The sequence below is a fragment of the Maniola jurtina genome, chromosome 1 (assembly GCF_905333055.1).
Source record: "Maniola jurtina chromosome 1, ilManJurt1.1, whole genome shotgun sequence".
Lineage (NCBI taxonomy): Eukaryota > Metazoa > Arthropoda > Insecta > Lepidoptera > Nymphalidae > Maniola > Maniola jurtina.
The window spans coordinates 4,623,428-4,645,584 of NC_060029.1; the positions used below are offsets into that span (position 1 = coordinate 4,623,428).

The 22,157-nt window shown below is 36.7% G+C and overlaps 2 protein-coding genes across 17 annotated transcripts in view; one reads left to right on the forward strand and one right to left on the reverse strand.

The window, feature by feature from the left end:
- Positions 1 to 551: 551 nt before the first annotated feature.
- On the forward strand, positions 552 to 4,765 carry LOC123880852 (DNA-directed RNA polymerase II subunit RPB2). Its single transcript, XM_045929205.1, has one exon. It carries the CDS (start codon positions 785 to 787, stop codon positions 4,313 to 4,315), a length of 3,531 nt encoding a protein of 1,176 aa, XP_045785161.1. The 5' UTR covers positions 552 to 784; the 3' UTR covers positions 4,316 to 4,765.
- Positions 4,766 to 5,775: 1,010 nt separating this feature from the next.
- Positions 5,776 to 22,157, reverse strand: part of LOC123880552 (piezo-type mechanosensitive ion channel component) — a 55,221-nt gene continuing 38,839 nt past the window's right edge. For 12 of the 16 annotated variants that reach the window (XM_045929081.1, XM_045929067.1, XM_045928841.1 and 9 more), the window contains 20 exons: positions 20,998 to 21,144; positions 19,855 to 19,999; positions 19,437 to 19,553; positions 19,195 to 19,361; positions 18,706 to 18,870; positions 17,562 to 17,699; positions 16,290 to 16,376; positions 16,017 to 16,164; positions 15,254 to 15,468; positions 14,079 to 14,237; positions 13,604 to 13,730; positions 12,854 to 13,000; positions 12,012 to 12,112; positions 11,232 to 11,413; positions 10,554 to 10,734; positions 10,169 to 10,266; positions 9,589 to 9,686; positions 7,821 to 7,924; positions 7,305 to 7,446; positions 5,776 to 6,570 (listed from right to left, as the gene is read on the reverse strand). In XM_045929081.1, the coding sequence (XP_045785037.1) occupies positions 6,424 to 6,570; positions 7,305 to 7,446; positions 7,821 to 7,924; positions 9,589 to 9,686; positions 10,169 to 10,266; positions 10,554 to 10,734; positions 11,232 to 11,413; positions 12,012 to 12,112; positions 12,854 to 13,000; positions 13,604 to 13,730; positions 14,079 to 14,237; positions 15,254 to 15,468; positions 16,017 to 16,164; positions 16,290 to 16,376; positions 17,562 to 17,699; positions 18,706 to 18,870; positions 19,195 to 19,361; positions 19,437 to 19,553; positions 19,855 to 19,999; positions 20,998 to 21,144 (2,815 nt within the window). In that variant the 3' untranslated portion in view covers positions 5,776 to 6,423. The remainder of the gene's footprint in view (positions 6,571 to 7,304; positions 7,447 to 7,820; positions 7,925 to 9,588; positions 9,687 to 10,168; positions 10,267 to 10,553; positions 10,735 to 11,231; positions 11,414 to 12,011; positions 12,113 to 12,853; positions 13,001 to 13,603; positions 13,731 to 14,078; positions 14,238 to 15,253; positions 15,469 to 16,016; positions 16,165 to 16,289; positions 16,377 to 17,561; positions 17,700 to 18,705; positions 18,871 to 19,194; positions 19,362 to 19,436; positions 19,554 to 19,854; positions 20,000 to 20,997; positions 21,145 to 22,157) is intronic. The other 4 variants (XM_045929152.1, XM_045929136.1, XM_045929083.1 and 1 more) reach the window with 1 other exon arrangement.

Sequence of the window (22,157 nt, forward strand, 5' to 3'; positions counted from 1 at the left end):
TTTGACACAATAAAGTTAAAATGATGCGTCAGAAGTCATAATTTTTACGCCTTATACAGGTTCGCATTAGGATCCTTTCAAGCACAACCACAACCAAGCACCATGGTGGCAACGATGTAGCTGGAAATAACATAGATTGTACGTTGTAAACAGTGAATGTCTTCGCGTGTTTCACTCGAAGACAAATATACACATACCTAGGTAGGTATATGTTTATTTACCTGTATTTTATACATGATCCATACCTTCCGGCCACAATGCAACAGCAGACAGTATTAGCGAGATTATTTAATTCAATCACTGCCTGGTGACATTTATGAAGCTGTGGTGTCGTTCATTTATAAATTTCAATAAATAACAAAACCATCGACTTATCATCAACCCGAGCCGAGTATCACTATATTGATGAACCGAAGAGTAATCGAGTAATCACATCACTAGGGTCATGATTTACCACAGATGAAGAAACATTGCCTGTTCTTGACATTTTGGGACCATTGCTTGTCTGTCATTTTGATCAATTTTAATTTCATTAATTCTCTGTGGTCACTTGTATTGTGTGGTTGGTATTTTGTATTGTAAAATTAAATTAAATGTCATGCGTTGTCAATAATTGTATTGCGTCGAGTGCGTCGATCTAATTTATTTCGCTTAATGTTATTTTAACGCTATCCGCTACGTGAAGATTATTTTACATTATACCTGTAGTACGGGATGAAATTAAGTAAATTGATATAAAAACACTAATACCTAATATAATTTCACTTGCAACCTCTCTTGCAACATGTACGACACGGAAGACGATCAGTATGAGGAGGAAGAGGTCGAAGAAATTTCCTCGGAACTGTGGCAGGAAGCCTGTTGGATTGTTATCAACGCTTATTTTGATGAAAAGGGCTTGGTAAGACAGCAACTTGACAGTTTCGATGAGTTCATACAAATGTCCGTTCAGCGCATCGTTGAAGATTCTCCGCCTATCGAGCTGCAAGCTGAAGCGCAGCACTCGTCCGGTGAAATCGAAACACCACCGAAATATCACCTGAAGTTCGATCAAATATATCTCTCAAAACCTACTCATTGGGAAAAAGATGGTGCTCCATCGCCTATGATGCCTAACGAAGCGCGTCTACGCAATTTGACTTATTCCGCTCCGCTCTATGTGGATATCACTAAAACGATTGTGAAGGAGAACGAAGATCCTATTGAGACCCAACATCAAAAAACTTTCATTGGCAAAATTCCCATTATGTTGAGATCCACTTACTGTCTACTCAGCAATTTGACAGATCGTGATTTAACTGAGTTAAATGAATGCCCATTAGATCCTGGTGGCTACTTTATCATAAACGGATCTGAGAAGGTATTAATCGCTCAAGAGAAGATGGCCACTAACACAGTGTATGTATTCAGTATGCAAGGTGGTAAATATGCTTACAAAACCGAAATTCGCTCCTGTCTTGAACACAGTTCGAGACCGACGTCCACTTTATGGGTAAATATGATGGCAAGAGGTGGTCAAAGTATCAAAAAGTCAGCAATCGGTCAGAGAATTGTTGCAATCGTACCATACATAAAACAAGAAATACCCATTATGATTGTGTTCAGAGCTCTGGGCTTTGTGGCTGACAGAGACATTTTGGAACATATCATTTATGATTTTGATGATCCAGAGATGATGGAAATGGTCAAGCCCTCATTGGATGAGGCATTTGTGATACAAGAACAAGGTGTTGCACTCAGCTTCATCGGTGCTAGAGGAGCTCGCCCTGGTGTCACTAAAGAAAGGCGTATTAAGTATGCTAGAGAAATATTACAGAAAGAAATGTTACCACATGTTGGTGTTTCAGATTTTTGTGAAACTAAAAAAGCATACTTCTTGGGTTACATGGTACACAGACTTCTGTTGGCTGCATTGGGCCGCCGTGAACTTGATGACAGAGATCACTATGGTAATAAAAGACTTGATTTAGCTGGACCCCTATTAGCTTTTCTATTCAGGGGGCTCTTCAAAAATTTGTTGAAAGAAGTGAGGATGTATGCACAGAAATTCATTGATAAAGGCAAAGATTTTAATCTTGAATTGGCAATCAAAACTAAAATTATAACTGATGGACTGAGATATTCCTTGGCCACAGGAAACTGGGGTGATCAGAAGAAGGCCCATCAAGCCAGAGCTGGAGTGTCTCAAGTATTGAATAGATTGACTTTTGCTTCCACCTTGTCTCACTTGAGACGTGTAAACTCTCCAATTGGCCGTGATGGTAAACTAGCCAAACCTCGTCAATTGCACAATACTTTGTGGGGAATGATTTGTCCTGCAGAAACTCCTGAAGGAGCAGCTGTAGGCTTGGTAAAAAACTTGGCCTTAATGGCTTATATTTCTGTTGGAAGTCAGCCATCTCCCATACTGGAGTTCTTGGAGGAATGGTCTATGGAGAATTTGGAAGAAATAGCACCTTCAGCTATTGCAGATGCAACAAAAATATTTGTAAATGGCTGTTGGGTAGGCATTCACAGAGATCCGGAACAACTTATGGCTACATTGCGAAAACTTAGACGTCAAATGGACATTATAGTTTCAGAGGTCAGTATGATTCGAGATATTCGAGACAGAGAAATAAGAATTTATACTGATGCTGGCAGAATTTGTAGACCTCTTCTTATTGTCGAAAATGGGGCTTTGTTATTAAAGAAAAAACATATTGATCAGCTCAAAGAAAGAGATTATAATAATTATGGATGGCAGAATTTAGTAGCTAGTGGTGTGGTTGAATACATTGATACTTTAGAAGAAGAGACAGTGATGATTGCTATGAGTCCTGACGATTTAGCCCAAGTCAAAGAATATGCCTACTGTACCACATACACCCACTGTGAAATCCATCCTGCTATGATTTTGGGTGTTTGCGCCTCCATTATACCATTCCCAGATCACAACCAAAGTCCCAGAAATACTTACCAAAGTGCTATGGGTAAACAAGCCATGGGTGTCTATATTACAAATTTCCATGTCAGGATGGACACACTTGCTCATGTGCTCTATTATCCTCATAAACCATTAGTTACCACCAGATCCATGGAGTACTTGCGATTTAGAGAGTTGCCTGCAGGAATTAATTCCATTGTTGCTATTTTATGTTACACTGGCTACAACCAAGAGGACAGTGTTATTTTAAATGCTTCCGCTGTAGAAAGAGGGTTCTTTAGGTCAGTGTTTTACCGCTCATATAAGGATTCAGAATCTAAAAGAATCGGTGATCAAGAAGAACAATTTGAGAAGCCAACAAGACAAACCTGCCAAGGAATGAGAAATGCTCTCTATGATAAATTGGATGATGATGGCATTATTGCTCCTGGTATAAGAGTTTCAGGAGATGATGTTGTTATTGGTAAAACAATCACATTGCCGGAAAATGATGATGAACTGGAGGGAACAACGAAACGCTACAGTAAGCGCGATGCTTCGACATTTTTACGTAACAGTGAGACTGGGATTGTCGATCAAGTAATGCTCACACTAAACAGTGAAGGCTACAAGTTTTGCAAGATTCGTGTGAGATCAGTGCGCATTCCGCAAATCGGCGATAAATTCGCTTCCCGTCATGGTCAAAAAGGAACTTGTGGAATTCAGTATAGGCAAGAAGATATGCCATTCACATGTGAAGGGCTCACTCCTGATATTATCATCAATCCACATGCCATCCCATCTCGAATGACAATTGGTCACTTGATTGAATGTATTCAAGGAAAGGTTTCATCAAACAAAGGAGAAATCGGTGATGCTACACCATTTAATGATGCTGTAAACGTGCAAAAAATTTCATCTCTACTGCAAGAGTATGGATATCATTTACGTGGGAATGAAGTGATGTACAATGGCCACACAGGCAGAAAAATCAATGCCCAGGTGTTTTTAGGTCCTACCTATTACCAACGTTTGAAGCATATGGTAGATGACAAAATTCACTCCCGAGCCAGAGGGCCAGTTCAAATATTGGTGAGACAGCCTATGGAAGGAAGAGCTCGCGATGGAGGTTTACGTTTTGGAGAAATGGAACGTGATTGTCAGATAGCTCATGGAGCCGCTCAATTTTTAAGAGAACGTCTGTTCGAAGTCTCAGACCCTTATCGTATACATGTTTGTAATTTCTGTGGATTGATTGCAATAGCAAATTTGCGAAATAATACTTTTGAATGCAAGGGCTGCAAAAATAAGACTCAAATTTCGCAAGTACGCCTGCCATATGCTGCAAAATTATTGTTCCAGGAACTTATGTCTATGAATATCGCTCCTAGACTTATGGTAGTAAACTAATTGATATTGATGACAAGATTAAATAATTCTCTTTTGTATTCGCTTAAGTAAAAATGATTTTTTGCATTAGGTTAAGGAAATGATTAAAATAAATTCATTCAAACATTTAATTAAGACTTTTATTTTATCACAAACAACATTAAATGCAGCTTATAATATAACAATCACATTACAAATGTACACATAACTCTTGTACTAATAATTCAATAAATTAAAAAAATATCAAAAATGCAATTTACATATTGAGGTATAAGTAGTTATTTGACATACATAATATTATATTCCGTTTGCATTGCATAATTTAACATTCATAAAATGTAGAGATTTAACAAGATTGAAGATGTATCATAAAAGGAAAATTATTAACAATAAATAAACTATGCTTGTGCATAAAATGATTGCACTGTGTGTAGGTATGCTCTAGTAAAGTAACGCAACAGAAAATACTCACAATCTCCCAAAAATAACTGGTTTCATAAATTATTAAGAACTAAGTATCTCTGTATACAAAATTAAATTAATGTATAAGTGATAAGTCTTGTAGTGGAAGTTTATTGTATTGCCGGTTTTGCAAAATAGTACAGGTAATAATAATATGTAGAATAAATAATAATCTATAAATATGTACCTATACCTTTTGAACTACTTTACTCTTCATTGATATTTAATACCTATATTTTCCCAAATTATTTTGTTTTGTGCCAAATATTTTAATAGATCAATAATATTTATTTACTATTGTGATGAATTTTATACTCTCTGATAATAATTTACATAAAAATTTCCTAACTTAAATTACTAGGAAGACACTAAAATAAGCCCTCTAACATACTATTTACCTACTTTTCTGTCATACATTTTGCCTTGATTTTAGTCTTGGTTAAAGCAGTGTAACTTGTTTTTATTTGTAAGGGCCAGAAATTGACGTATAAAATTACAATTTAAAAATATTTAGAGAGCGTAAACACTACAAAGCATACTAGCAATTAATATTTGTACTATAATACAATGTACTATAGATATTAAGTACTAATTGTTGACCATACAGGCAACAGACCTGTTGGCACAGGCAGTAAATATTGCCAGAATAAGGTAAAAAATATCTCCTATTATGTATAAAATAAATTGACTTTACCAAGATGTATCTCAATGGACAGAAGAAACAGGCAAATCAATTGAAATCTGCCGCGTCATTTTAATAAAATTCATTGTCTATTACAATATACGCAGGTATGAAAAATTACCTAGGATTTTTGCATGCATTTTTAAAGCACCGCGGTTACTCTTACTTTACGTTGATAACTATCATTTACTGTACAACTTACGTATCTATTATACTAGCATCTCTCCTAAATTGTTTGTCGTAACCAAACTGATATTATTACAATTTACATACATATTCGCAACAATCAGACCACAGTATTTTCTATATGCCGTCAATATGTCAATGAAAATTCTATGGAATGGGTCCTGAAGCTAATTTTCTATTGATATTAAAATTGTAAGTACCCGCGTAATGCATTTCTTCGCATCAAACATACCTACTTCAAACAAGCACTATCAAGTTTGACGTCATAAATTGCAGTACCTTTTAAATATCATAGCGAATACGTGGCCGCATCACGGCAAACATGATTTGATATTTCCATACAAATCTCGTACGTTTTTGAAGTAAAACTTCTTTAGGCGCGAAGAATAAGTCGGATCTATTTCGTTGGAACTGACGCGAACGTTACTTTAGTCCGTATTTAAAATGGCCGCCAGACAGAACAGAGCTGTTTTGAGGCCACCATTTTCTACCACGGCGTTATAAAATACATAGTAGCTAGTGCCATAGATTAAAAACTCTATTTTTTTTAATTCTAACATGAATTTTATTGATTTTAACCAACTTCAAAATAGGAGAAATTTCTAAATTCGTAGGAATCTTTTTATTTATTTATTTATTATTGAATCGCAATATTTGTCACAACGTCAAAGAAGTTTTACTTCTTCCTAAGCACTATTTTTTTTTACTTGAAGACATACACTTGGAGCTCTGAAACCGTGGGAATACAAGTTTATATGGCATATCTTGACTTTGAATCCATGTGAAACTTCGAATTGGTTCACTGCGGCGCCGGCAGCGCCCTCTGTTCCTGGCCGTCCTCGTCCTTGGGCCGGCTCCATTTGATCATAGTCTCCGGCGATCGATACAGGAACACGAGTTTCGCGAATAAGTCTTCTTCCAGAGACAATTCCAGAGCCTCGCGAACCTGAAATTTTTATATTTATTATTTATTCTTTATTCTCATTTAGTATAATGTAGGTAAAAGCAGATCGGACTCACTTGGTCACGTGACTCGAGAACTATACCTACGGCGCGGTTGCGCCCTTCACGGCAGTTATAGAGGAGTTCATTAAATTTTAGGCTGCAGCGCCATGCGAGCTGAATTGCACTTTATTGTATCGTAACATGAGTCGCTATTTATTTAAACTATCTAGGTCAAAACAACATAGTGAACTGTAAGCATATTAGAATAAACTATGGACAGTTATTGGACTGAAAATAGATTTAGAAATTATTCATGAGTAGAAGTTTAAGCTAGAATAATATTACTTATTAGCCCATAGGTTAGATCGTAGTAGCAATAAAGCTACCATTATATAATGAAGCTTTATAGTAAGGAAAAAAATTATTTAAACGACTTTGGAGTTCTTAAGACAGTTAAAAAAAATACTTTGTTAGGAAAAGTAATCAATATCATCGTGTGCCCTCTTTGAAAAGTCTGGCAGTCACACCGGAAAAGTTTCTCTATCTAAAGTCACTTCATTTCATTTCGGGTATCTGTTTATCCCCTTATATTTAAAGTTTTTAGCAAATAGCAGAGCTACTTACCCTACTTTATGCACATTTCTACAAGTTACTATCTAGTATTTCTTTCACATTTAATTCTGACATGCAATTGGCCAGTTCTTCAATTTACTCTAGTTACTACATAGTACATACCAAGTAGATGTCGAGGCAGAGCTGCAGCACGCGGTCGACATTGGGCAGGTCGTCGAACATGATCTTAGTGTAGATGCCTGAGAAGAAGCCGCGCAGCACGCGCGAAGCCAGGAACACGAACGTGGTATACAACCCTATTATACTGGAAACAAGCAAAGACACATCAGCCTTGTCTTTCTTAACATCTTGTTCAGAAAGACGAATTTAGATCAAAACTGTGATACAATCGCAGTTTCTAATCGCTGACTAGATTATATATCTGTACGGGAAAACTGTAGAAATTATTCGTTCTATTTTTTTAACTATTTTTAATATCTTTAGATTAAAAATTCCGTTTTCTTAGTTACTGAAAATATTTTTTATTTGGTCTTGGACTTTTGCCAGCGCTTCGTCAGCACAATCATTTAAAAAGCTCGTATCCGGGATGCAAGATATCGTTGAAATCGACCGAGTATTTGAGACGAAGAGAAGTACCAAATAAACAAACACTTCGGATAGTAGGTATAGAGATCTTACCCGCCTCCCGATATGAAGTTAAGCGTCTCCGGGAAGAGTTTGTCGTTGAAGGTGTACATGACCAGCATGTCACAGTTGTTCATTGGGATTGAAGCGAGAGGGTCCTACAACAAAAATATAGATAGTAAATAATATTAGTATTTATGGCAAAAGTTATCATGCATGTCAAACAGAGAAATCCATAACCACTTTGACTTTGTAATAAAACTTAACCCTTTAGAACCTCGATTGCATGAAAGCTCATAAGGGATGTAAGAAAATGAACAACACCCAAACCACGGTAATACTATCTATACAGTATTCTAACTCGGCCGTATCTTTGAAATAAATACCTACAGCTGCGTGGTACGTAAACATGCGGTAGGGCTGCCCGCCTCCAGCAGTTTAATTACATTTGCCTACTTTGTGTTTCCATCTAGTTTTGTGATTGTAAATATACTTTTTTTATATAAACAAATAAAATACTTTGTGAATTGCATAGGAAATGTTCAGTAAAAATGCGTGTTGTTTTTTGGTTGGTAGATTTAATTAAAAAACCATGTTTATGATTGAATAACAAATCGGTCTTATAATTTGAGACCGAAAAATATTTGCGCCTCGACTGAGACGTAGGAAATTAAACGAACGTTACGAATTATTAAATTTTAAAGTTTAAAAAATCCGCATCCCTATAAAGCTTTTAATCAAAAATTGTTTTGGGGAACATGGGCAAGATAGAGAAAAAGGAATAAATGTCTTTTACTTGGTTATAGACACCTGCAGCTACTTTACAATTTATATATTTGGTTTTAAATGAAGTTCGGAACATTTTCTCCATTTTTTGTATATATTCCACAAAATCATCGCTGGGTACAATCAAAAAAGTTTGTGAATTAATCTTATTGTAGTCCCGGTACCTTAAATACCGACATTCTGAGCTGAAATTGTGGCTTCTTTGATCGGGTTTCACATACAACGAAAAAATCGCGCGGTTATTGTTAGAAAAACAAAACACCGCCCGTTCGTCACTGCGGCACAGTCGCGACTGTCTGCGTGTCGAGCGCCTGCCGACATCGAGGTGCATAGGTATAGCTCGCGTTTCGTCCGTTTGTATGAAGTTGGAATACTGTACATACCATTACCGTGCCCAAACTATGTCGGCTTAAATAGTACTCGTACCTAAGCATCAAGCTCTTGTTCGCCATACAAATCGACAAGTCAACGCAAACTTCAGAGACAAATTTTGTTTAGTACTTATAAAGATTGCCGTACTCAATATCGATTAGAAACTTTAATAAGCGCTCTTGCTCATTTAACGATCTAACACCCGTATTCACAAACGTTACTATGAGGTCTCATAGTGCGTTCGAATGCACAAAGTGGGTTCCACCAATCAGATTACCGTATCATGTCAATTTACAATGATCTGATTGGTGGAACCTACACTATGCGTTCGAGCGCACTGTGAGACCTCATAGTGATGATTGTGAATACGGCTGTTAGTGAAATGCTGATATTTCGGTTTCGGTTTAAAGAATTTATTCTCAAAAAGAACATACTGTTCACTTACATTAAGATTATTATATACATTTCAGTACTTACACAGACGCATGCATTTACACTTTAAATTTTATATTATACTATATTATTAAAACTATATCAATTTCAGGTTAAAGAATTTATTTCTCATAAAGATTTTTATTGTGGAATATATGTATGTACATGCCAAGGTTCATAAGGCCGTTGAAATCACTGAAAATGGAACTCATGAACTCGTCCGCAAACTCACTTTTTCCTGGCAAGCTTCCCGCACTCGCCAGTACATGGTCCCGCCCTCTCTCTCCAGCCGAAGTTGCACGTCGCGGTAGTAACGCGCGTCGTCGGGTTCTGCCAATAACATAGCATCATGATTAACCCATCGCCGGCTCACTACGGAGCACGGGTATCCTCTCAGAATGAGAGAAGGGTTTTGGTCATAGGCTACCACGCTGGCCAAGTGGCAGAGTTGACACACCTTTGAGAGCATGATGGAGAACATCATGGTTTCAAAGGTTTCTTCACCGTTAAAGCAAGTGATATTTTAATTACTTAAAACGCACATAACTACGAAAAGTTAGATAGCGTGCCCGGATCGAACCCCCGACCTCCGATTATGAGGCGAACGTCCTAACCGCTAGAGTCTAGACTACCACAGCTTCACACAAATAACGTGCGTAATAATAAAATACTAAATAGGTGATAAATTTATATCTACACCAATCCTAAACTGAATTTACAGGTCTAGAACTAGCGCCTTTTCGACAAAGAAAATTATAAAGAGGATTGCAATACTGACAATTTAGGGTACATCAGAATTACATTCAACTCACCATTAGCTGCTATTGGTGGCATCAACTGGTACGCCGGCTTGGTCGTACCTTTGTTGAAGACTTTGACGAATTTCGGGAACAGCAAGTTCACGTTGAGCCTGTGCAAAAATTAGATTTTTTTGTAAAATACACGAAAAACAATGTTTTAATACACTTAGTTTATTGTGAAACCAATAAAGATATTCTTAAAAATTCAGTACACAGTTTCTGCTGACATTATCTGCTGTTAAATTAATAAAGGACATCAGGGGAACTTCGTAGTTGTTCTCTGGTGGGCGGGTTCTGTTTATTGTTATTATTTAAAAATTATACTAAAAATAGATTTACAGATGATAAATCATAATAATGGTGTGTTAATGATTTTTTTTTAGATGTGGCAACTTACCATGCGGTAGGCGGTGCGGTGTCCGTCAACATTTCTAACAGCGTCTTTCGTTCCGGGTTTGGTTTCCCGTCGATAAAGGAGTCTAAAGGAACTTCCCGGTTGTTCTCAATTGTGGGCGGGTTCTGTGCGTTGTTGCTCGGATGCGTTACCACATACGTGAATTTTACAGATAAAGAAGCATCTGTAACAAAAATAAACATCACGTCACCCGCCTGCTCTTGCACTCGCTATTTTAATTACAAAAAAATAGTTTTAACAATGTTTTTGGTTTAGTCGTTTTTATGAAAGACTTTTCCCCTAGCCCTTTGGTATTTGCAGAGCTAATTTTTTTTAATATTTTGCAGACATATTATTTGACTATCAACATGAAACATCTTATAGAAATGAACATAAATACCTGACAGAAAAGATTGCACTTCAAACTTTAGAGAGAAATCGACTTCGTAGAGCGATGTCTCTGTCACTCATACCTATGTGTCGCTTTGTTGGTTTCTACAACAGAGACAACGCTCTACGAAACCATTATCTCTTTTTATCTTTTTCTAAAGTTCGACATGAAATCTTTCCTGCCTGTTACTGTAATTATTATCTACTATTTGTTATCATTAACTTACAACACAGTATATAAAGTAAAATATAAAATAATAGTTTTTTTTAATGAGTTACGAGATTTCTTACTCGAAATGGCCTCCCGCTCAAGTCTCGCGAGCTCAGGCGGCGATATCATCCATTTCATGGTGGAATTAGGGTTGATGGTGATAACCGCTATATCGTTGTACATGTAATTGGACAGGAACGTCTGCGCCGTGCGGTCGCGCACGTACTGGTTACTTAGCTGCGTGTAGTCCGCCTCCGTGTAACTGCAATAGTGGACATCGTTTGAAAACACATTTAGCAACCGTTTTTTAAAACTTTTGGTTTTGAAACTGTACGATTGACTTAAACATTTTTGATAGGCAAGTAGAAACTAATCTTAAAAGCATTTTATTGCAATTTCGCAACTTTTTAACAAAAGCACGAATGAAACATAACTGAACAAAAAATGTGTTAGTCGCGTGAAAAATTTGTTTGTATCGGACACTTTTTGAAAATGATTTGTTCGATTACAAACCATCACATTGCTTTTAAATATCTTCCATTGAAAAGGTTCCTTGGTTTAATTTACAGTGCCTACTGAAAAAGCAAGCCGATTACATCATCCATATATTTCCTTTAATTCGAATTAGGAGTTCAGTAATATGAGAAATTCTTTTAACTTTGATGTACTGTCTACACTCTACATCATAATATTATAAAGTACAACCAACTCTATACATATCAAAGTATACAAAATAATATGTACAACTCTGTACATAACAAAATACATAGCATAATACATGCTGTATACTAAACAAAACAGCTGTACATATTGCATGTTTAATTTGAAGGAGCCAACATTCATATAATAAAAAATCTCACACGTCAATGTTATGTGACTGCGCTGACATCTGATACACGGGGAGGAACGGTCCGATTCTAATTTTTACAGTCACATCCGTCGGCGGGTTTGGCTGCCCAACCTTGAGAAAAAAATGAAAAAATGTCCTTTAATATGCAGTTTATAAGTATAGATTGTTACGGCTATACTAATATATTTAGTCGATGTTTCAACCGCGACACGCAGCGAGCTGAGTTCCTATTAAAAAGGACCCTAGATGGGTTCCAAACTAGTCGGGCTTACATCGACTAAATAATTGAGTATAGCCGTAATAATCCATAATTATAATGGAAATCACTCACGATAGTTTAAACGTTAAAATATGTAGTTTGTATAAAAATACTTATTAATGTTTAAAAAATCTTAAATATGATACGGGGTTATTTAAGGGATATTTAACAAATCTTTCAAAAGCTGCCAGCTATTGGGGTGCATGTCCTGGATAGTTCCTATAGTACTGCAAATGGGCAGCGTTAATCATTAATACCAGGTTATTAGTGGCGTGCACACGGTTTTAAGCCAGGTTAGATTTAGTAAGGTAGGTAGGCACCTATTTATTGGCGAGTCATAAAGAATAACGAGCATTGAGACAACTAGGGTACCATTTCGAAGGTAAGCAGTGCTTTTATGCCTCTATGAGCTGCACGCCATTGCAGGTTATCTAGTTATTAACACTTATCAACTACTTAGGGCCAAATTTTAAAATAAATTCTTCTTCGGATCAGACAACAAATATGAACTTTTGGTTTCAGTAGATCTTACAGGATAATAATTTAGTTTGTAAGCCATTCTCGTTAATAAAATAAATGAAAGAAATACTTACAGAATTGCCAAAAGCGAAGAAGACAAGTGGAAACCAGATGATGGCGATGACAAAGGCAAGAACACCCCCGCCTAGTAGATATTTAGACGTAGTTGACTTCTTAGCGCCGCGCGGTTGTGGGAACTCGTCCTCTACGTAGCGCGAGCACTAAACAAGGCAATTGCCAATATTTAGAATCTTAACATTATGGTCATACCAAAGTTAAACTAAGCTATTTTATTTATAGACTAGCGCTTGTCTGCAATCAGACCTGCTGGCAAGTCATGATGCAGCCTAAAATGGAGCATGCTTGCCTATTTACTCTTGTTTTGAAGGTACTCATATTAAAACTGGAAGGGAAAATGGATGATTGCTGATCTTAAGACGGTGAAAAGTTTTACTTAATATTAAACATCAGTTTCATTCATGATTTTCGTCAGATCCACGACAGATTGTTTGTTTCGAGCTATGACTACAAATTATGCTACAAATAGTTCATTATAACTTGTCCCTTACCATCAAGTTGGCAGCATTGCTTTGTTTACTTTGTTCCTTAGAACTAAGGGTTTATTATTGTGAGAACTGCAATGTTGCCAACATGCAGTAAGGGACAAGTTACTATGAAGGGTCTGTAATTGACAATGAAATTTAGACTACTTTAAATTGACGTCAAGACAGATGCTACAAAGTCTAGTTCATCAGTCGTATAGTGAATGGTCACCAGTTTCATTGTAATCATGGTCATGGAATGGAATGATTGAGGGCACTTACCTTGAGTAAGAAAACACTGGCGAAAATATCCTCCATTTTGAGCCAGTCCATGAGTGTCATCGACGTGTCTGTCCAGATCCAATCCATCAATGTACGCAGCTCGAATAGGAACGGCACCGCCATGAATCTGTTGTGATCATTATAATTATTATTAACTAGCTAACGCCCGCGACTTTCATCAGAATTCAGAATTCCAAAAAAGTCATTGAATTCTACAGACAAGTTTCCATGTCCAGAAATATTTAAGTACTCAGGTCTGAGCCTGTAGATAGGTAAACACAATAATGGCTAATGAATTAGACACACGTCACTAAGACTGTTCCCAGCAATTGCTTGAGGTTCGTCCATCCACCTCTCGGAATCCTTATTGCAAATCTATATTGCTAAAAGCTCATGAATCTTAACCTCTAACTCGCCAACCCTCTCTAATAATTCACCTTAACCTCTCACTCCCCAACCCTCTCTAATAACTCACCCTCTGAAGCAGATCATGTTAAGGAAGCGGTAGGACTTGCAGAGGAAGTTGCCGATGATGCGGCGCGGATACCCGCAGCGGATCTGATAGGCCGACAGCAGCAGGTAGACGCACTTCACCATGTACCACATCGGCGGCGGCAGATATGTGTTAAACGTTCTGCAACATTCCAAGTAAACCTCTTTGCCCTTGACTAAACCCTGTAAACTATACTCCTGAGTGTGCCTTAGCCTTGAACTGAAGAACCTTGAGATACACGGGAGCGGTTTTTTTCCAACTTTTCAAACACCCCAAAACTTCATGACGCTTTCCACACTAATTGAACCAATATAAATTTTCCACAGGTTACAAATTACAATGATCGAGATCACTACCTATACAAAAGTACGAAAATACGAATACGATAAATACGAAAGTGTATTTTTTGTTGGTTAGTCCTTCAATCACGCCTCAACAGAGGCTACGGATTGACGTGATTTTTTGCACGGATATAGTTAGAGACCTTGAGAGTGACATAGATTAATTTTCAACCCGGAAAATCACAAAGTTCCCACGTGAATTTAAAAACCTAAATCGCCGCGAACGAAGTCGCGGGCATCAGCTAGTGAAATTATTTTTTTGCCCTGAGTTAACGTTGACTACTAACTACAAAAAAATCGGTGATTTCCACGACCGGCAAACTAGAAACCGTGATAGGCTCGCATATCCTACGCTCCGCCTCAGGAAAGTTGGAAAATCGTTTGTGGGAATGAGTGTAATATTTTATAATAAAATTCCACAATCAATTTTAGACTTGCCTTTACACAAGTTTAAAAAATCTATTAAAAGTATGCTCCTGAAAAAAGCTTATTATACAATCGAAGATTATGTAAATGACAAAAAAGCTTGGATTTGATGCGCTCCAGCAATACACGGCGCTGCAATTGCTTGTATACAGTATGGCATATTATTGTAAATTGTACATTTGAAAAGAGCAACCGCCGAGTTTCTTGCTGGTTCTTCTCGGTAGGAACAGCATTCCGAACCAGTGGTAGATTATTTTGACGATTCAAAAGCACTTGTAAAAGTTTAATTGAATAAAAATAATTTGAGTTTGAGAAAAATAATTTGAGTTTGAGTTTACCGAACTAATTGTAAAGATCATTCAATTCATTATCGATTATTTCTACACTTACCTCTCAGTGATAAATGGGAGTACGAAGAACATCCAAATATGTACGCCGATGATTAACATGTATTGGAACAGGATCTTGCCGAGCATGAACTTGCGCAAGTACAGCGCGCGGTCGATCACTATCAGAACGAACTGCAGGATAAGCATTATCAGGAAGGGGATCGGCACTTTGTTCTCTTCTAAGTATGCTTGGACTCCTCCATCGCCTTGATGAGTCTAGATATTTTGAAAAAAAAAAATTGTGAGATGGAATATTGGTTTTCTAAAACGCTATAGTTAAGACACCGCGGTAGAAAAAAACCAGCCAAGTCAGACTCGCGCACTGAAGGTTCCGTACTCGGGTGTTTTCTCGAACATTTTGCACGATAAATCAAAAACTATTATGCATAAAAATAAATAAAAATCTGTTTCAGAATTTACAGGTAAAGCTCATTCATATGATACCCCACTTGGTATAGTTAGTTATCTTACTTTGAAAATTGAAACACATTTTAATTTTTTTATGTGATGTGACCACAAATTCACGGTTTTCGGATTTTTTCTTTTCTTTACTATTTCCAGTTGAAAGGCACGCTAATATAATTTTGGATGTGTTGAGTATTTGAGTTTTATTTGCACGAATTGCTTCAATTTTTTACGAGCACTGAAAAATATCGTAATTTATATCACAGAAAATCGAGGTTTTCTGGAATATTTTAGTCGATGTTCATAGCCCCAAAACTAAAGGTATAAAAACTTTTTAATAGATTGAAGGTATTGCTTACTCCAAAGGCGGCGAAGCCAAATATGACGACAAGAAAGTTGAAGAAGTCACAAAGGAACATGTACGCATAAATATCTGCAGTGACGCGCGCTCCCGGTGCCAACATTCGCTGGAAGAAGTCTTTAGTAGGTCGAAGGTAGCGCTTTATCCTGAAAAGAAACCCATCCTTATGAAAACTAATCTAAATGCGATTTTTATGACCGGTAACCCAAAGAATATCTAAATAGACTGTATTTTCTACTGTTACCGTTTGAATTTTGTCGCAAATACTTACGAAAGTAACAGAACTTGAGGATAGTGGGAGTATTTATCTTCCATCGTAGTTGCTACTGCAATAATTGGTTCTTGATCATCGTTAACCCTATAACAATAATAATTAAAATATTTACTAAACCACATTTTCTAAACAAACGGCCGAATATTATTTTAATCTGTTTGACCGTCATTAATACTGTCTGATTTCTGACATTTTGTCCATATGGTAATTTAATGACAAAAAACGATACCTTGAAAATTGTAGCGCTCTTAAATTATTTCAATATTTGGCAATTGATCTGATAAGGTGGTGGGGCTAAAAGTTTTATCAGGTAAGCGGCTGACTGCGATCTCATCCGATAAAAGACAATATATGCTATTGCCCCACATGTAGCATCCATCTAGGGAAACACATCGTACATCCAGACGAAGCGTATCTAATTTCAGTCAGAGAAGAGCTGCACTATCTGGCGGTCACAAGTATTGGCAGGGAACCGTAAAATTGTTGCGATCACAATGGATTGGAGACGGTGGAAGTGATACAGGGAATCCAAGGACCTGCAAAGTGCACAGCCCCAAAAGAAGAAAGGAGACGATGCAATCTAAGATCGAAATGCACTGACATACAAGTCTTTTACCGGAACAATAGTGCAAAAAACTAGACTAATATGCTGAGATGAATAATTCAGAACTAGAGATACTTAGTACAAGTTTGAACCTAATGTTTTAATATATAAAAAAATCTGTTGTAGCTGCAATCAGTCGACAGACCATAAGCAGGTTTGTTGTGTTATCTGTTTGCCAGACTGGAGAGCCACTGTCCTTAAGTCTGTACAGTACTGTGCACATTTGCCCGCTTCAATCGCTTTAGTATTTTTGCAGTTAATATGCTGTTTGCCAGTGAATTGGGGTCTCTTTGCAGTCGCTCCCGATGTTTGTCTTTATAATTATTGATTTCTTCGATTTTTAACTATTATAATTTGACCCTATATCTATCTGTCGTCTATTCCTATCCTTATTCCGTTCTTATTTACTGTAATATTATTATTATTATTTATTTTAAATTTTATTTATACATTATGTTTATTTACTTTATTTTATTAGTACACCCCTTCCACTTTCTTTAATTTTTATTATCTCCTCACCCTAAGGTTGCCTGGAAGAGATCGCTATTTTAGCGATAAGGCCGCCTTTTGTACATAAATCTATAATGTTATTTATATATTACTGTCTTGTTGGTGTACAATAAAGAATATTTTACTTTACTTTACTTTACTATATTTATAGTTACTTGTAATGGTCGTCGTCGGCAGCATGCGAAGGTCCGGCTTGCTCTTCTCGTTCTGTGCGATCTTCGGGTGGTTCTTTTGTTTCTTCTCCTCTTATTTGTGGGACGTTTAATTCTGTGTTTTGATCACCGTCTTGTGGTCTGTTTGGAAACAAAACGGTGTGACTCATAATTTACATAGAATAATTTATGAATAGGTTTAAATTTTTAATAATATATAATGAGTTTTATTTGCAGGGTTTATAAGATTGAACCTTTCAACCAAAATTGTACTAATTTTCAAAGTATTTGTTCTCTATAATCTAGACAATTTTACAACATAATTCTACAATTGAATGGCAGCAGCAAAACAATGTTATTGTATGATTTCTTCTACTTCTTACACGTGAAATATAAAAGTTTACACGTTACGTCACTATTTTAGTAAATAACCATTAAATCAAAGATTACAATTATTCTACCAAAAAACCATTTGACATAAGTGTTTAAAATTATAGATGGATTTATTATAATAATTACAAATACGATGGGCAAGATAAAACTAGGAGTACTAGGAGATTACGAATATAGAGAGGTTAACGGTTATCTACCGTTCAACATTGCCACGTTCAGAACCTCTTCTAGCCCTGGAATCTGAAGTGGGGCTATTGGCAGCGGTGGAACGAAGGTACTGACGAGTTACGCGACGCCACGAGTCTGACCGCAGACTACTGTCTGCCCGCATACAATATAATTATTTAGGTGCACATGCATCAAATGTAATAAGTTATCTTTTACAATAGACAGTATGAGATCAAATAACGTTGATCGAAGTTCCTGTTATATCAAATCGATCTGTTTGTTTGCTCAATATTTATCCATTCGTCATCAATCGACGATAATAGAATAACTCTAAAATAATAAGTCAAGTAAAAGAATATAATAAGTCTAATGTGGTGATTTCTCTTTGCCTATAGTCGATCCACTATGTAACGATTAAAGCGCCTTAAGAATTCGAGCAAATTCTGAATTTATTCATTCCCTCCTCCCCATTCCACCTGGCTACGACAATTATGCCCGTAGCATAAATATTTACGTCAAATTATTAATTAGAAAAGAACAAGATTGGAAAAGCTAAAAGAAAAATTGCGTATATAACATTACTCACGGGCCAGATTTTTCATGTAATTCGAGGTACTTGCGGCCCACTTCCGTCCCGCGACCAGCTACTAGCAGATGCGTGTCTTCAGAACTCAAGGGATATTCCATATCCTCTCGCAGTTCCACTTCTGGGGTGGACTCTTTCCACAAACCCAGAGATTTTAGCATGAATCTGAAAAAGTTTTAGCTTTGAAATCAACGATACGCACTTAAAAGTGTTTCTATTGCTTTGGATGAAGAATTCGATATTATAGAGTTAATAGGACGAAATAAATTTTATTGTGTACCATATAAAAATATAATCCTAAATAGATCAAAGCATTATTCCAAGCGTCTTTACGGTTCGGGACTTTAGTATGGCAAGGAAAATAGGGTGTTTTAACTTGCCTTTGATTTTAAATTTTTTTTTTAACCATAAGTTCAAAAATCAGAGCCATTTGTGACTACTTGCAGATAACCAAACTTGCATCATTTTAGTATCATAAATAAGTTTTACCTGTGCAAAAATATAATGAGTAGAAGAAGCAAATCGTAGAGGGCATAATTGAACTTCCTTTCGATTCCTATTATCCTTGGTGCCGTGAATGGCATATTGGCCGGTATCGCCTTCTGGTTCCACGGCAGAATTTCAAATTGGAACATACTTTTTATCAGAACAATAACCTAGAATCAAACCTCAAGACATTATCAAATATCTTTAACAGTTAGAGTACTTTTAAGAGACTTTTTTATCCATACCTCAGTGTACGCAATTAGTGTTACCCAGAATGTTTTGGTCGGACGTGGTATCGTCAAAGTCCCCCACAGAAATACCATAAGTGGTAACGGAATTGAAAGAATCGTAGCTGACTGGATCTAAAACAAAATGAAAGTGAAGGTGCTATACCATTTGTTAGGACTAAAGCACATACTATAATTTAAGCGATCGGCAATTTGAATGCCTTTTAGAAGCTAGAAGCTAGAACTAAAATTCAATTCGGTCAAATTTAAACGCCAGCCGCAGACGCCTTTGCAAGATATTTTGATTCCATGCTCAAACACAAGACAAAGCGCGATAAAGTCGCAAAATCGTCGTTCGCCGATGCTTAAAGTATTGAGTCCTGTAGCCTTATATATAAATGCTTTAACGAACTGGGTTAGTTTTTATAATGCTTACCTGGTTTATAAACACCATAATGTAGCAGACAATATCTGTATGTGCCAGCACTGCAAACCACAATGCGTAAGCGAGGTGCACAAGCGGCGATTTTTGTTGTTTAAACATTGAGTCGTCTTGTTCTTCCAGCATTGTTACATCCTTGCTGTAAATTATAGTCCATGCTATTTATCGAATAGTTTATCGTATTATAAGATTGTAAATATGTACAACGACGTTATAATATAAAATAAACGTTTTAGACTTCATAGAGAAGAAAATAATTATAATAATATGCAGTAGTTAAAAGAGTTGATTATTACAATTGGTGCGCAATTGAAAGTTATATAAAAATACAGTTTGATAGAAAGATAGAATAATATTTAAAACATTCCTGACAAAGACAGTTTCATTACACGATACTTACGAAAACTCCCAAGAGATTACAAGTGCTAATTTTATAAGTAAAAAAAGTTTAAGAAGAAAATCTATAGGTAAATAGCAAAGCCCATAAGAAAGCGACGACAAAAATTGCGATCAGAGCATGTACTGAATAAACTTCAAGGTATGTAACCACCACCATAATGTAATATAGTAATATCATGACAGATACATTTAGTTTTGCTAGGGGTGAAACTCGTAAGAGTGAATGAATTAATCAAGCAAAATTCAAAACACACAAGGGACCACAAGCTTAAATCCTATTAATATCACACTTTAAAATATTATAAAGGCGAAAGTTTGGGTGTCTGTGTGTATGTATGTTTATTACTCCTTCACGGAAAAACTACTAGATGGATTTGGCTGAAATTTGGAATGGAAATAGATAATATCTTGGATTAGCACATAGGATACTTTTCATCCCGGAAAATCAAAGAGTTCTAGCGGATTTCCACAGACTATTATAATTATTATGAACCTTGTTGTTCCTTGTGCATCATGGACTTGCGCAATAATTTTAATTTATAGACTAGCGCTTGGCTGCAATCAGGCCTGCTGGCAAGTGATAATACAGCCTAAGATGGAACGCGATTGCCTCGAACATGCCTATTCCCACTTGACTTGAAGGTACCCATGTTAAAATTGGTTAAACCTGCTTCTATTCAATTTTAAATCTCAAGAACGTAAACAGTAGATGCTCTAAACGCATGCTCAGCACTAAACCTTTCGCTGGTTTGCAAGCTAAAGGCGCTCTCGTGTTCCGAGGTGTCGTCAGACAGCGCGGGCGAGGAGGAGCGCGAGTCCAGACCGCGCTCCATACTCGCCGCCAATATACGGATCTCCGGCACGCTAATCTCACTTAGCTTACGGCTGGAAAAACCCCCGGATCTCATCAATTTTGAACCCCAAAGCCGAAAATAATTTATTGGAATGCAAGATATCCTTTACTAAATTCATTTTGAAACCAAACTTCATCTAGGAAGGCTTTATCTAACTTTCGGGTAAACCTAAGCGGCTTCATCGTTTTTTTTTAAATGGGTATATAGGTTTGCGCTTGACTGCAGTCACACCAAACAATAGGTAATGATGCAGCTTAAGATGGAGCGCGCCTGCCTAGAAGGTGCCTATGCACTCTTCTTTTGAAGGTCCCAATGAATTTGATAAGTTTTCAAAATACATAATTTTCCTATTTAAAAAAGTCAAGGTTATGTAGGTGGTTAGCTCGTTAAACTTTGGGGAATGGCCATATTTGACCTTCAACTCATTGATCATTTTAAATAGGTGTGAAGACCCAATCGGAATGTTTGCGGGCAAAAGTTGCCGCGAGTGTCTACTGTTTGCAACTCAAGTCCAAGATAATGTTAATTTAGCTTCCCTGGTGAGTGCCTCTATAATGAGTGTGCATATGGACACTAAAGGTAGGTACGTATTTCAGACCTCAACACTAATATGATATTCTAATTCTAAAACAGTATGATCTAATGATTTTGCGATCTACTTAAGGTATGAAAATATTTTCTACAGTCCAATGCTACAGTCCTAAGATTAATGTTTTCTACTCTAAAGAAGTTGATATAGCAAGCGTCCCGGACGCTGTGAACACAAAATGAATGGCCTGTTGTATTTCGTTCCATTGAGCGCTGTACATTTTGTCTTCAGACGATCTTGTTCGCGTGCCCGGAGCGCTTGCTATATCAAGTCCCTAAGACTGACATCTGTAGAGCGTAGAAGGATTTACATTTATGTTAGAAATATACATATATGTAGGGTTCTTTTTTATGTAAGTAAAGTTTGAGCAAATTCAAACAAGGTATGTTCTATAGATCTCAGCTTAAGACTAAAAGTCTACTCATTACTTAGTTTAGTAAATAAAGCAAGTTTTT